The sequence below is a fragment of the Poecile atricapillus genome, chromosome W, assembly GCF_030490865.1.
Source record: "Poecile atricapillus isolate bPoeAtr1 chromosome W, bPoeAtr1.hap1, whole genome shotgun sequence".
NCBI classification, from domain to species: Eukaryota; Metazoa; Chordata; class Aves; order Passeriformes; family Paridae; genus Poecile; species Poecile atricapillus.
Window position 1 is genome coordinate 61151820 of NC_081288.1, and position 13373 is coordinate 61165192.

A 13373-nucleotide genomic window follows, 5' to 3' on the forward strand; every position below is an offset into this window, starting at 1 on the left:
GCCCAGGAAAAGGCTGACAGAGATGCTCAGCTGTAGTGAGAGTTAAATAGGCAACTGATGGAGAAGTATGGAGGTGAGGCTGAGCAAAGTACGTCCCCTCACCCCACCAATAGGTACAGATGGGGACCACAGCCTATGAGCAAGCAGAATAACCTCAGAAAGAATGGTGGGGGGGGGAGGGAGGGGGGGAGGGAGGGGGGGAGGGAGGGAGGGAGGGAGGGAGGGAGGGAGGGAGGGAGGGAGGGAGGGAGGGAGGGAGGGAGGGAGGGAGGGAGGGAGGGAGGGAGGGAGGGAGGGAGGGAGGGAGGGAGGGAGGGAGGGAGGGAGGGAGGGAGGGAGGGAGGGAGGGAGGGAGGGAGGGGAAAAAAAAAAGACATTACTGAAGTTTCCCATGCATTCTTGTATTTTCTCCCAAATTTTATTAGTTGACAAAACCTATTTCATTTTGCAAACAAAACCAAAATAACTCATCACTCAAGACACTCAGCACTGCTGGAAACGAACTCCAGCCAGCAATCATATCCCGCTCATCTTCACAAACACACAGAGCAGCTCAGCTCCCCACCTGGAGCAGCCTGGCACACACGCATGGCTGGCACAGGAACAGGGACAAAAGATGGAGATGTGTGACCACATTCTATGAGCAATTTTGAGGCTTCCTTAAAGCACGAATAGAGTCAAGGAAAACTATAGAAAAAAAAATCCATAATTTCAAGGAAACACAGAAATTATGCTTTACATATATCTGTAAGAAAGATACAAAGCCTCTTCCTAACAATGAACCAAACAGCTGAGGTTATGACCGTAAGTGTATCTATTCATACTAATTTGGTCGTATTTGTAAAAAAAATTAACATTTTAATGGTGCTTCTCATATTCTATTGCCTCATAACTGTAGAGGACAGAAAGTTATGCACATGAGCTAACAGCAACATTTCTGAAGCTGCTTGAAACAAATGGAACAAGATTATCTTAGAGCAAGTCTTTAAATAAAGCAGGGCATATCAACAAACCCAACTACACTTCTCTGCAGAGGGGGAACCTGCTGCTGGCATCACCACCAAAGTATTTATGTATGCTAAGTGGCATTTCTCACAAGAGAAGCCAGCTTCTCTCTTGAAACAGCCATACTAGCAAGTTCTCCACCAGGTTTCAACATGAGATGTACTGAACACATGGAAAAGGAAAAAAAAATAACTCTGCCAGATCAGTCTGTTTGATCCCAAACATGGGGTAACACATGAATCCAATGGTGCCTGCACTTCATGGATCAGCTTTTTGGTTTATTAACCAAGCCTGTAAAAGCACTCTAAATTACCATACTTTTTGCATGCTCTATTACAAAAAAAAAACCCCAGTACTTTCTTGTCTCAAAATGTCACAGATACAACGCAAAGCCTGTCAGGCTGCTAAAATAATCCAAACCCAATGACAGCAAATAGCAACCTGGCACATGTTGAGCCTTCAGACTCAAAATAGATTTAAATTAACACAAAGATAGCAGAAGACAGTTTAGTAACAAAGTGAAGAAACCAAACGACAAGAAATAAGATTATATCAGTCATCATTTCAATCAGACTAAACAAGTTAAAAGCCAGCTAGAGGATGGCATTTACATCTGTCTCTAAGGCTGGGAAGAGGGCCAGAATCACACTCCTTGATCTGACTTATTTATGCCATGCTGACACTTCAGCTGGCAATGATAAGGGTCCAAAGGTCAAAGTACTCGGAGGCAGAGAGCCATGTACACAGCCTGTATCTTTCCAGGCACTCATGTCTGGGAAGCAAGGAGCAGGGAGGGAGGGAGCCACAGTCCTTGCACCCATCCACCTACCTGCCACCATAAAACCACTTCAGCTGGGCCCATTTCACAGCTGCCTCAGTCCACAAAGGAGATTTCTGGAGAGATCCCACCTCTCTTCATCCAACCACTCCTTCCAAATGGTTTGGTGTTTTTCCAAGTCAAAGCCAGAGAAGCCAGTGGTGGCTCACGTTAAAACTGAGGCTATGTCACCAGCTGAAGCCAGAGACCGCCCACAGACCTCCAAAGACCTCATGAAAACTCCTTAAAGAATGTGGGGACTGAGTATAAATGAAGGCAGAGCAACACTTTTGGCACTTCTGTCAGTTTCTTAACTGGGATTTCTTCCAGCTCTAACTTATTCCAAATTACTTAAATAATATTCACATATTTAAATCTTGGAATTTTAAAACCTAAACCATAGATTTCACTTTCCAAGAAGCATCCCAAAAGCTGAATTAGAAGTCAGGCTCAAATTCCAGTATAGGGATATCAAGCCTTTTGTTTATAATACACAAATGTTTTAACATATACAGTCTCTCAAATTCACGGAAACTTGGAATCCTAAGACTTTTTGCATTAATGTCAGAAGTTTACTCAATACTGCAGAATATGATGGAACCACTGAACTGAACTCCCACTAACCTCTGACTAGCTTACATGATCAGCATAGAAGTTTTTTTTTAATTAAAAAAAAAAGAAAGAAAAGAAAAAGTCACACCACATTATTCTTGAATGATTTAGGGATCAACAGAGCAATATATGCCCAAAAGCAAATTACAAAACATCAAATTTGGTGAAGGGAAAAAAAAAGGGAAAAGAAAGATGATATATTTGGATTTCTTTGTTGTAGACATCTGGAGCCTGCATCCAGCTGCAGGATCTAGGCAGACAGACTAAACTTGAGCAGGGACTTGGACGGCTGAAAATGGGATTCTGCTCTAAACAACACCTTAGTCTTGGAAGAAGAGCTGACAAGTAACAGGGACCGGCTGTCTTCAGCATGAGAAGAAAAGCTGTAAATACACAATGAAAGGATAGCTCATCTCCTACGGATACCGCCAAACCATTCTATTTATTGGATGGTACAAAAGCTTCAGAAACTAAACAGCAGTTTTAGTCAGGAACTGTTCTAGCTTTTAATTGCTGCACTCAACTTTGATGCCCCACACCATACCAGGGACTTCAGGCTTTTCAAAAGATGTATTGTAACAAGCAAAATAAAAACCTCTCCTTACTAAAACTCTTCCTTCAAAAGAGGCAGGCATGAAAGCAAGTCCTTCCAAATTAGAAGACTCTTTTCTAGTAGGTGTGAAGGTTTCTGAGTGCCCAGGAATCACAACTGACAGCAGGATCAGGAAGCTGGCTTGGATTTGTATTATAATCACCACTAAGAACTTTGACCAAGAGCTCACATACATACAGAAAAAAAAGTCTTTGGATTTGGTATATAGTTAAGAAGCCTACAGAATAGGTCAGACCAATTCATACTGGCATTCTTACACAAGGGTGCACACTGGACCATAATCACATTGCTAGTTATGACTGCATTCTTCAAAATAACTTTTACTTTAGAAGTTGAACCTACTAGTAAGTCCATATTTAAAAACAAAAATAAGCTACTTGTAAGAATGAAAACCTGCACGCTTGTAGCTGATCTACCTCAAGAGTTCGTGTCTGGTGCTCCCTCCATGGTTCAGAAACCACACAAAACCATGCAAAACCACGCAAAGCATCTGTTTCCTAAACACATGTCCCATTCCAGATACTGAGCAATCTGTGGTCATTCAGTCATCTTCAAGGTCAAATCCCTTCATAGTGTTTCCAGTAAGTATACGTGTCTTTAACCGACTTTCCTTCTGACTTTCACAAGAATGTAGTATTAACCCATAGAAACTAAACCACTGGTTAGAAAGTTCTAGAAAACATCACTCTGTGTAACTACAAACACTGTTCCACTGGAGCTTCTGAAATGAGAAGAGGAAGTAAAAAAAGCAAGGAAACAGACACTTTTTTTGTGTCAGTCTGCGTAGCGTTTTCAAAACCCATCTAACACAACAGTTCAACAGTTAAATATGCACACGAAATACTTTGTTCGATGAATGAGGTCTGCTGTACTTTCATATTAGTTCCCAGACGTTATTATGAACTTTTAGTCAGATGAGAAGAAAGCCTCCTTCAGGGTAAAACAAACAGCTGTAGTTTGCTTCAACAATAAGGAATATAAACTGCATGGAAGGATTTTCCATGATTTAAATGTCACCAACAATAGACTAATGAGTCACAGACAACAGCTTAATACTTAGAGCTTACTGCTAAAGAAAACCATATTTATGCAATTTCAAAGCATGAACAACAAAACACAAAATGCATTTTAAATAGATGCCTGTAGTGTCTCAAACCAGGTTAGCTGTATGCATCCAAGGGAAACTCAAAGTGGATACTGGACACAGCCAGGCTTGCACTGCACCAGGAAAATGGGACTGAAAATGTCAGCCAGTTTTTCATACTCAAAAAGCAGATACTGCCCTTGCTCTCCTTTAAGAGGACTTCAAGGGCCATAGAGCTTCACCAAGCAAAATCAAACTGCTAAACAAAGTAAATTCCACATTCCTCCAGTAAAATATTCCAAGAAATGGTATTTGTGCTTCATTTATTTTCAAGAGGGATAAGTGATTCAGCGTTTAGAGGCAATCTGTTGGCAGAGCCCTCAAACTGGGGAAAGATTGCTACTGGAAGACACAGGAAAGAAGCAGAAGTAGCTTTACAAAAAGTTTATTTGCTGTAAAAATATTGCCTAATATAGTTTTCTAGGGAAGTTGGAATTATCCCACATTATTCCCATGACTGAAGGTAAAAAGAGCTGTTGAATGCATCTACAATCATAAGTCCCACAAGCAACTCTGCCAGGGAGGGAAGACAAAGTTTTTCAAAATAGGCTGAAACCCTTCAAAAGTATCAAAAACTTTTGTATACAGAACATTTCTTCCAAACAGAAAAGGGCTTGCTCCAGATAAACTGGAAGAGAACAGAGATCCCATTTCTGCACTGTTTTGAAAACTCTTGACATTAGTTTTATTTACTGCAAGTTTCCAGGAAGCTCTTACACCTGATGAAAATCTTTCAAGCACAGCACCTTGTAGCAGCTGGAAGTTCTCCTAAAGGATCAATGTGTCCAACCACACTGTTCAGGACTTGCTGGGAAGGGCATTCCCCATTGCACAACCACAGGTGATGCCACAGAGCTGCTGAGACCATAGACACTTGGAGCTATTTTCTGGGTTACTTTGTAGATTGGCTTTTAAAGGAATATGAGATATTGGATAAAAACACTGCAGAAGTCCAAGGAATTATAAACTTAATCTAACTGTAATAACACCTGCAAGTGGTTTAATGCTTTGAAAAGTCAGACTACATAAAGAATATCTTCAGACAGACTGCGCTTTTTCCTACTCCTTCCAATGACGTGATCCTTGCAGGGTGATGGAAAACTTAGAAGTCTACAGAGATGGTTTCTACTGTTACCTGATGATCCCATCAGTCCAAAGACATCGTAGTGTAAGTCCCGTGAGGATGCTTTGGATGTTTTACTGCTCCTAAGTTCCACATTTCGCATTTACCTTTGCTCCACACAAACAGGATGGCAGCTGCTGGGAATCAAACACCTCAGCTCAATACAGCAAGGTACATGCAGGCAACATGATAATTTGGCACTACTCCCTGTCTCACAAGGGAAAGGGTGAGAAAGAGAGCAGATGAAGAAAGCCCCTAACACAAAAATGAGTTCAGAGAGGATCATGGATTACAAATCATCTTGCACTTGATTTGAATCAGGTAAAGGTCACATTCATCAGGGTTATGTAACTGCAAGGAATACCACACTGAAGGTATGCTGCATTTCATCTTTGGATGCTTAAAATGCTATTTTTTTTCCCCTGTTCCAACTTGGTATCTCATTGCAATAGTTGTGCATTTCACAAAGCGCTCAAGAGCCCAGGCTATTGCTCCCTGCACTCCCAGAGTGGGGTATTGGTATTTTCAGACTGGTCTCTGCTGCTAAGATCACTAAGACTCAAAGTGGACATCCCATTCTCTCCAGACAATTCAGAAAGCTTAAACTTGCCCATTTTCTGGGTTATCCCTGGAACAAAATCTGATACTGGCAGTGGTCCCACTACTACAGAAGTGTCATGGGAAGCAGCTTTACCCAAAGCACACAACCATACAGTTCGCTGGGTTCTGATCTGGAGCAAATTACAATAAATCACAAGGCTTAGACACTGCGAGAAACAACCACTCACTTTACAATTTTAAATGTTTATTAAACCTCAAAAAACACAACAAAAATATCATCCCTTAACTGCAAGAGCAAATCATCATATTGCCCATCTATAAAAGACACCTTCATCAGTCCTAACGCAACTAGGTGGGTCCCTGAAGCTGTACAGCTACAGGCATCACCTGACTCTAAAATAACATGGGAAAAAATGATATCCTCATCAGGCTTGCAACACAGCAGCAGGGACTACTCAAAGTGAAGTCCAAAAAACACCTACATTTTAAGAGATCCTTCTCTAGACACTTCACATTTCCCCACCCCTATGGCTATGACACTCCTGAAAAACTGCTGACAGCTAGAAATCTGCACACCTCTCTGCAGCCCCGTGACACTTCCCAGGAATTACAACATGCTTTTAACCTTGAGAAGTGCAGCAAGGTATTTTAAAGCAGTTACTGTGCACACCTGGGAATGCAGAGAAGAGATCCAGAGAGAAAGAAAGAAAAACATCCAAACCATTTTCTGACTGTAGGAATGTGGACCCTCAGGTAGTAAAATACACAGTGAGAGGCTGGAGGACTTTTTTTCTGAAGGTATCTCTAAAGCTAAAATTCTCTAAAGAAGTCAGCTTTTTCATACACATTTCTAACTTAAGAAGTCAGTTTTCAAAATTTAAGCAAATGATAAACTTTAATTTATGAATTAAATCCTACCTTGAGAGCATCTAAAGATGCCTGTCTGTAGCCTTCACTGAAAAGCCCGGTACTAATTTTTGATCTCTGAAAATTGGTCAGTTTCCAAACCAGTGAATTTGATATGTACTGTGTGTCAGTAACCCTGATACCTGACATGAATATTGAAGGAACAAGTGGCTTTTACAACATGGTAAAATGCCAAGCATTAGTAATGCTGGCTACCAGTACAAACTGCTGATAGTCCTGTCAAGAGATCTGGTCAGACAGTTTTAGCAGCTGGAAACTAATTGCACTCAGTCATTAATTGCATGCATTAGGCCAGCATGAAGATTATGTTTTTGTTCTTTCCAATTAAGGTAAGTACAGACCTCTCATGTTGTGAAGTTACTTTTCGGGGGATACTAAGAAAATCTGAAAGGTGCCTATTAACCACGGTATTTGGACACAGAGAAGGCAAGCAACTGCCAACTGCTTTTTACACATGATTTTGCTATATTCTTTAAAAACCTTCAAAAAGTCCTATCTTAACCAGCTACACATACCTACATTAACACACAGGGTCTCTTAACGGTAAAGAAGTTAGCAACCCCTCTCAAGGATTTTGACGAAAAACCCAAGGATAAAGTGATATTTTGTGCTTTATGCCTTTTTCTTGTTTTCTCTGCCTCCTGTCTATGACCACTGTTAGCAGCATTACACCAACATCTTTATTCTCCACCTAGAAGTGCTCACCTAAAAATAGAAACCCTGTTGACCTAAAAATAAAGCCCCTGTTTACAATTTCTGCATTTAACATCAACTGCAGAATTACCCATATACGCACACAGCATCCGTCCAGCCTTCCCTCGGTTAAGTCTACAGACAGCTGCTCACCTCCAGGCTCATCTCTGGGGAAATGCACTTATGCAGAAGCTGCCCACGGGCCAGGCAGCTCAGCCCCAACAGAGTACGAGGGTAGCTGCTGGAGAACCAAACCAGCCCACAGCAGGAATGTGCCCTCACAAATGTAAGCCCACGTTCATTATAAAGCTGCAATGAGCTCTGTTTCAGAGAGAAGTCTGTATCAACATGCCCCAAAAACACGTCCCCATGTGACTCAGCATCCAATGGTTATGCTTATTAGGCATGTGTAGCCAGCAAACCTAGTCATAAATCCCTTAATCACAGGTCAAAAGAGTTGTCAAAGCCTGCACTGATAGGATCAGGAAAATGCTGAAGTGTTTTAAACAAGGAACATCAACTCCTATGAAAAGGCAAAAGCACTCAGAAGCTGTATCAGTGATTTACAGCACCAAAGTGACCTCTTGGACCTTCATCCAAAAAAAACCACATGCACAATTTACTTCAGAAGTTTCTTATTTTTAAAGCATTCTGGGAAACATGAGGCCACAACTGTAGTATTGTGCCCAGTTCTGTGGGCCCCAGCACAAGGGATACATGGACATACTGGAGATAGTCCAGCAAAGGGATTGGAGCATCTCTCCTGTGAGGAGAGGCTGGGAGAACTGTGACTGTTCAGCTTGGAGAAGAGAAGGCTCAAGGGGAGGATTTTATAAATGTATATAAAAAGCTGAAGGGAGGGTGTAGAGAGGACAGAGCTGGGCTCTGCTCGGTGGTGCCCAGTGATGGAGGCAGAGGTAAAGGGAACAAACTGAAACACAGGAAGTTCTCTCTGAACATCAAGAAACACTTTTCTTATTGTCGAGGTGACTAAGAATTTGCACACGCTGCCCAGGAAGGTTGTGGAGTCTCCATCCTTGGAGATACTTAAAAGCCATCTGTACTTCTCCCTGAGCAGCCTCCTTTAGCTGGCTCTGCCTGAGCCAAGATTTGGATCAGGTATCTCCAGAGGTCCCTTCTAACCTCAGTCATTCCATCATTCTGCAAAATAAAAAGATGAGTTCTCTTTAATTACCGATGAGATGCCTAGATCAGGTTTTAAAAGAACACATCAAACTTCATCTAACATGTGTCTACAGGTGAAGTGTTCTTTATGGATCATCACAGAAAACCTTCTGCACTAACCTGGGATTTATAGGAAGCTGCAATTAAATGGAATTTCAGTTTTTATTAAAATGAAAGTTAGTTTTTAAACTTAGAGACAATTTTAAGTATTCTCAAGGCATGTTTAGAGTATATTACCGTGGATTTTTTTCCTCATTAACACAGGCAACTATTAAACATATATAGTGAACCAAGATGCAAATAAAAAAGATTTTTCAATCCAAGTGAACAAGTTGTGAATCTTTACCTTCCATTACCCTCATATGCAAAAAAACCTGTGTTTTCAATCATTTAAGCACCTCTGAAGACCTCATCTTGTAAGCCAGGGAATTAAATTTACTTCTCCCAGAGCATGCACCAGGAAAAGGATTGGATGTTCAAGAGAGAAGGGGAAACCCAGCAAGTGTGCTCCCACCCACAAATACAGTACTTCTGATTTGCATCTGATAACTGCTCTTTCAGTTCAGTCAAGACAAGAAGATTTACTGTGCAAATGAAACCATACTATTAAGGTGAAGAAAAACATCCAGAACCTACTCTCTCTGAAGACTACAGAGCCTGTTAATATTTATGAAGTCTGAAGGAGCTTCAAAGACTCTTTACTTCATTTTCTTATGTCCTAACAAAAAGCAGCACTAAGTCATTAAATTTTAAGAGGAGTTCGCAACTAAACTATAAGTCTTTTAGTAAATTCTGACCTCTAGGAAAAGGTCTAAACTAATTTCTTTGGTTTGTGTGTGTCCTATAGCAATGGCAATGAACAGAAGGTGCAAAGAGGAAATCTGCAAGTTCAGAAACTTCAAAGACAAAAATGCATAAAAACCTCAAAGCATGCAACATTATGACTGAGGTACTACATCTGTTGTATTTCTGTGCACAGATTATTTCATGCATTAACCTGCCAGGTTAAGGGCAGTGGGCAGAGAGAAAATCTGTTTTGAAAAACCCTGATGAAGCACTTACTGTCCAAAGCTTTCCCTCTGATCAAATGCTTTGTCATAAAAATAACACATTAGAGAAAGTGATCTCTCCTCCTAGCATGGATGCTGCCATGCAGATATTCTTTAGCTGCAAAAAATTTGTGTAGGAAAGAAATTGAATCAGTGTTACAGGATAAAGCTAGAAAATAGCGTACTTTATTTGAGCCTGATGCAGGTTTGGACAAGACAGCCTCCAATTCAAGATGACAGAATTCTCTGAATACTGGAGTATTTTGGCTGTAGCCAGGGCTTTCAGGACTTTGAATTTACAGAGTATCGTTACAAAGCCTGATAAATACTGGGGGTAATGAGAGGGAGGAAGAGACCATGATAAACCACTGAATATCTACATAACTTTAACCCAAAAGAATTAGTGAGGTATACATTGCCCTTGACACATGCCTTCCTGAACAGTATTTATTACCCAGACCTACAAAAATAAAACATCAGGAAATGTGATCTATTACTCCTTAAATAAAGAAATATTCACAGTAAAATTGCTAATGGGACCATATGTTATACAAAACACAGACTGGTGTTCAAGAGTCCCTACAGATTTGGTGGTGATACAGTCAAAAAATAAAAAGTGAATTTTCAGCAGACAAAATAAGGAGAAACGGGATCTTTGTTATTCTTCCAACAGATCTGTCATCATTTTGGGGGTTAAACAGTTAATGCCTCTCCTTAGGTTTGAAGTCTCTGTGTTAAGGATTGAATATTTCAGTACCAGAATGATGCTGAAGACACACCACATATATGTAGCACACATATATGTACTTCGTATGTATCCACAGACAGTGTATCATACCCAGGACCTATACTTGACCTTTAATAGCAGTACTAATCACTTACAGACACTGCAAGGGTTCCCCTGCCAAAACATAGTATTCCAGCTTGGCTTTTTTTCCCCAGGTCTCAAACAACACTGAATCTCTTTGGCACATAATAGTGCTCCAGCCATTAATTCTTATAATGAACTCCCATACCCATAACCTCTCGACATCGCTCACAGAGTGAAAGGGGCAGGGGCAGGGAACAGTTTCTGCTGTGAATCATTGGGAATTAGTTTCCGGCTGGAAAGACAACAGGGCTGCTAGTCAGCCCCTTAATTTTGCCTTCTTATTTGGGATGTCCCTTCTACTAGTCTCTTTGAAACTAGGTCCCATGAAAGAGCTTGTCCTGTCCCCACTGCTGCACTTAATTCCTCACCCCCCACAGGTACTAATGTCAGGTCACCAGGACACAGCAATGCTGGCAAGATGTCAAGCAGGAGGTCAAAGCCTGGGTGATACCTTCACCCAGAGCAGAAGCTGTACCACGCCAAGGAGTGGTACACATACATCCAAACAGCAGCAGCCAACCTCAGGCTGCTTGAGAACCACCCCCTGACCAAGGACATGCTGAACAAATCATGTCACAATAGTGCCACAGTTAAATGAGAAAAAAACCCCAAAACCAAACCCATCAGTCTGATACTTGAACTCAGGTCAGTCCCACATACCACCATCCGAAACCAGCTCCAAGAGCTTACCTGCAGAGCAGGATGCACGACATGGCTCATTTCAGTTCAGTCTGGCATCTCAGCCCAAAAACCACCTTTATTATGGCAGAGGGATGAGCCAAACATTCTTGTGGCCACCATACGAAAAATAGTGAAACATAACTCAGACTTTCATGGAATTTTGCACAGTTCAGTGCCAAAACAACACCAATTTTGTATTTTATCAGTTTCAGAGCTAGTAGCTTAACTGTCAGCTTCTGAAGAAGATGGACTAGGACTAAAAAAAGCACTCCCTTCCTGAATAACTAGATGTGATATTTGATAACTAAATATGGCATTAAAAAAAGTAGTTAAGCTCATACTTCTAATTCTGTGGAATGAAACTATTTATCACATGTTAAAAGCAAAGGCAGGATTTGCCAGATGATGCAAAGCACAGGGGCCTGAGAGCCCTACTATTAAATATTTCCTATCCCTACCCACATCTCAACCACCACTGGAAATGTGATACTGAGAACTTGTCCATCATTCATTCCATAACCACATCAACTCATCTAAAACTCCGGAGCTGCAGCAACAAGGCAAGACACAAAAGCATGACAAAAAGCTGTGATTTCCCATTTGCCCCATTTGTGCACACAAGCCCAGGGATGACCCACAGGAGCACACAGAAGGCAGCAAAATCTACGCATACCTATTGACCTGTCTGAAGGAGTCCAGGCTGGCAGCCTGAATTGCAAAGCAGCCATTTACCATGCCATTCTCTCTGTCCCCTTGCGAGTAAGCTCTCCAGCGGCATTCCTCTGCTTCTACTGCTCCAGCACTCCCGTGCCTCATTGCCCCACACCAAGATGCATCCAGACACTGCATGCTCTGCGGAATCAGTACATTGCTGGCTGCTATTTAACACGACCGTGTGGCTAGCCCTGAACTCGGCCAGGCACAGCTACCGCTCAGGAATCAAACCTCACAGTAGAACCTGCATTGCCAGCCCTCGTTGCTAAATCGGATGCCACCCAGCTGCCACCCCGGCCGGGGGCGGGAGGAGGTGAAGGCGGGTGTGACGCAGCTCGCCGCTGCTCCCTCGCCAAGGGAGATCCCTGCACGCAGCCGGGGAACACCGCCGAGCAGAGCCAGCGGCCGGGAGCAGCGACAGCCACCGGCAGCCGCCACAGCGTCCCCAGTACAACAGCTGGGGAGCCCAGATAGGTCGGGCTGCGTGTGCACACAAGGATGCGACCTTTACCGGGCTCACCGCCGCCCCACGCGCTGTGTTTACTACAGCCGCTGCCTTCTGGCTGGTGGCGGCGATGCCACCGCCCGTCCCCGCAGCCCAGGGCGGCTCCTCCGTGCTGGAGGGGCGCGGGGAGGAGCAGAGGGCCCCTGCTCTGCCCGGGAAGCAGGGAGGGGGCAGCCGGACAGCCCCTGCGCACGGGAACAGCGTCCCGTGTGCCGCAACCGCCCGGACAGCTGCGCCACCGGCCGGGACCTCCGTTGGCTCCCCCGCAACCTCCCGGTCCGCCCCTTCCCCCAGCCCCGGGAGAGCCGAACAAAAGGGAACGGAGGGACCAAAAGACAGCAGCCCCCTCCCGAGGGTCCCCGTCCGAGGGTGGTGAGAAGCACCGCGCCCCGTACGAACCCTACCCCAGGGAGGTGGCGCCGGGTTAGTCTGTAAAGGTATGGACACCGCAAAATAAAATAAAATAAAAAAAAAAAAAGATTACTATTATTAGTAGTAGTAGTACTGTAATTATTATTATTCCCCCGAGCCGGCCGGCGCGGCACTCACCCTGCTCGGAAATCGGAGCAAACTCTCATTCACACTCCGCACCGTGCCCAGGCCGCCGGAGCCAGGCGACGCCCCGAGAGCCGCCGGCCGCTGTGCTGAGCCGGGCCGGGCGCCGCCGGGGCCGGGCGCGCCCGCTGAGCCCGGACAAAGCGCGGCGCCGCTGCGGGCGAGGCGGCAGCAGGTGCCCGTCCGCCGCCGCGGCCGTGCCGAGCGCCCCGCGCAGCCGCCGCAGCGCCCGAGCCGCTCGCCCGAGCCGCTCGCCGGGGCCGCGCTGCGCGCCCGCCCCGCCCCCGGCGGCCCCGCGGCGGGAGCCCGCAGAGGCGG

The 13373-nt window shown here is 44.0% G+C and overlaps 1 protein-coding gene across 3 annotated transcripts in view; it reads right to left on the reverse strand.

Annotated features, from left to right (window-relative positions):
• LOC131592063 (GRAM domain-containing protein 4) overlaps positions 1-13274 on the reverse strand; it is a 75476-nt gene extending 62202 nt beyond the window's left edge. For all 3 annotated transcript variants that reach the window (XM_058863320.1, XM_058863319.1, XM_058863321.1), the window contains exon 1: positions 13050-13274. In XM_058863320.1, the coding sequence (XP_058719303.1) occupies positions 13050-13078 (29 nt within the window). In that variant the 5' untranslated portion in view covers positions 13079-13274. The remainder of the gene's footprint in view (positions 1-13049) is intronic.
• Between the last annotated feature and the right edge of the window lie 99 nt (positions 13275-13373).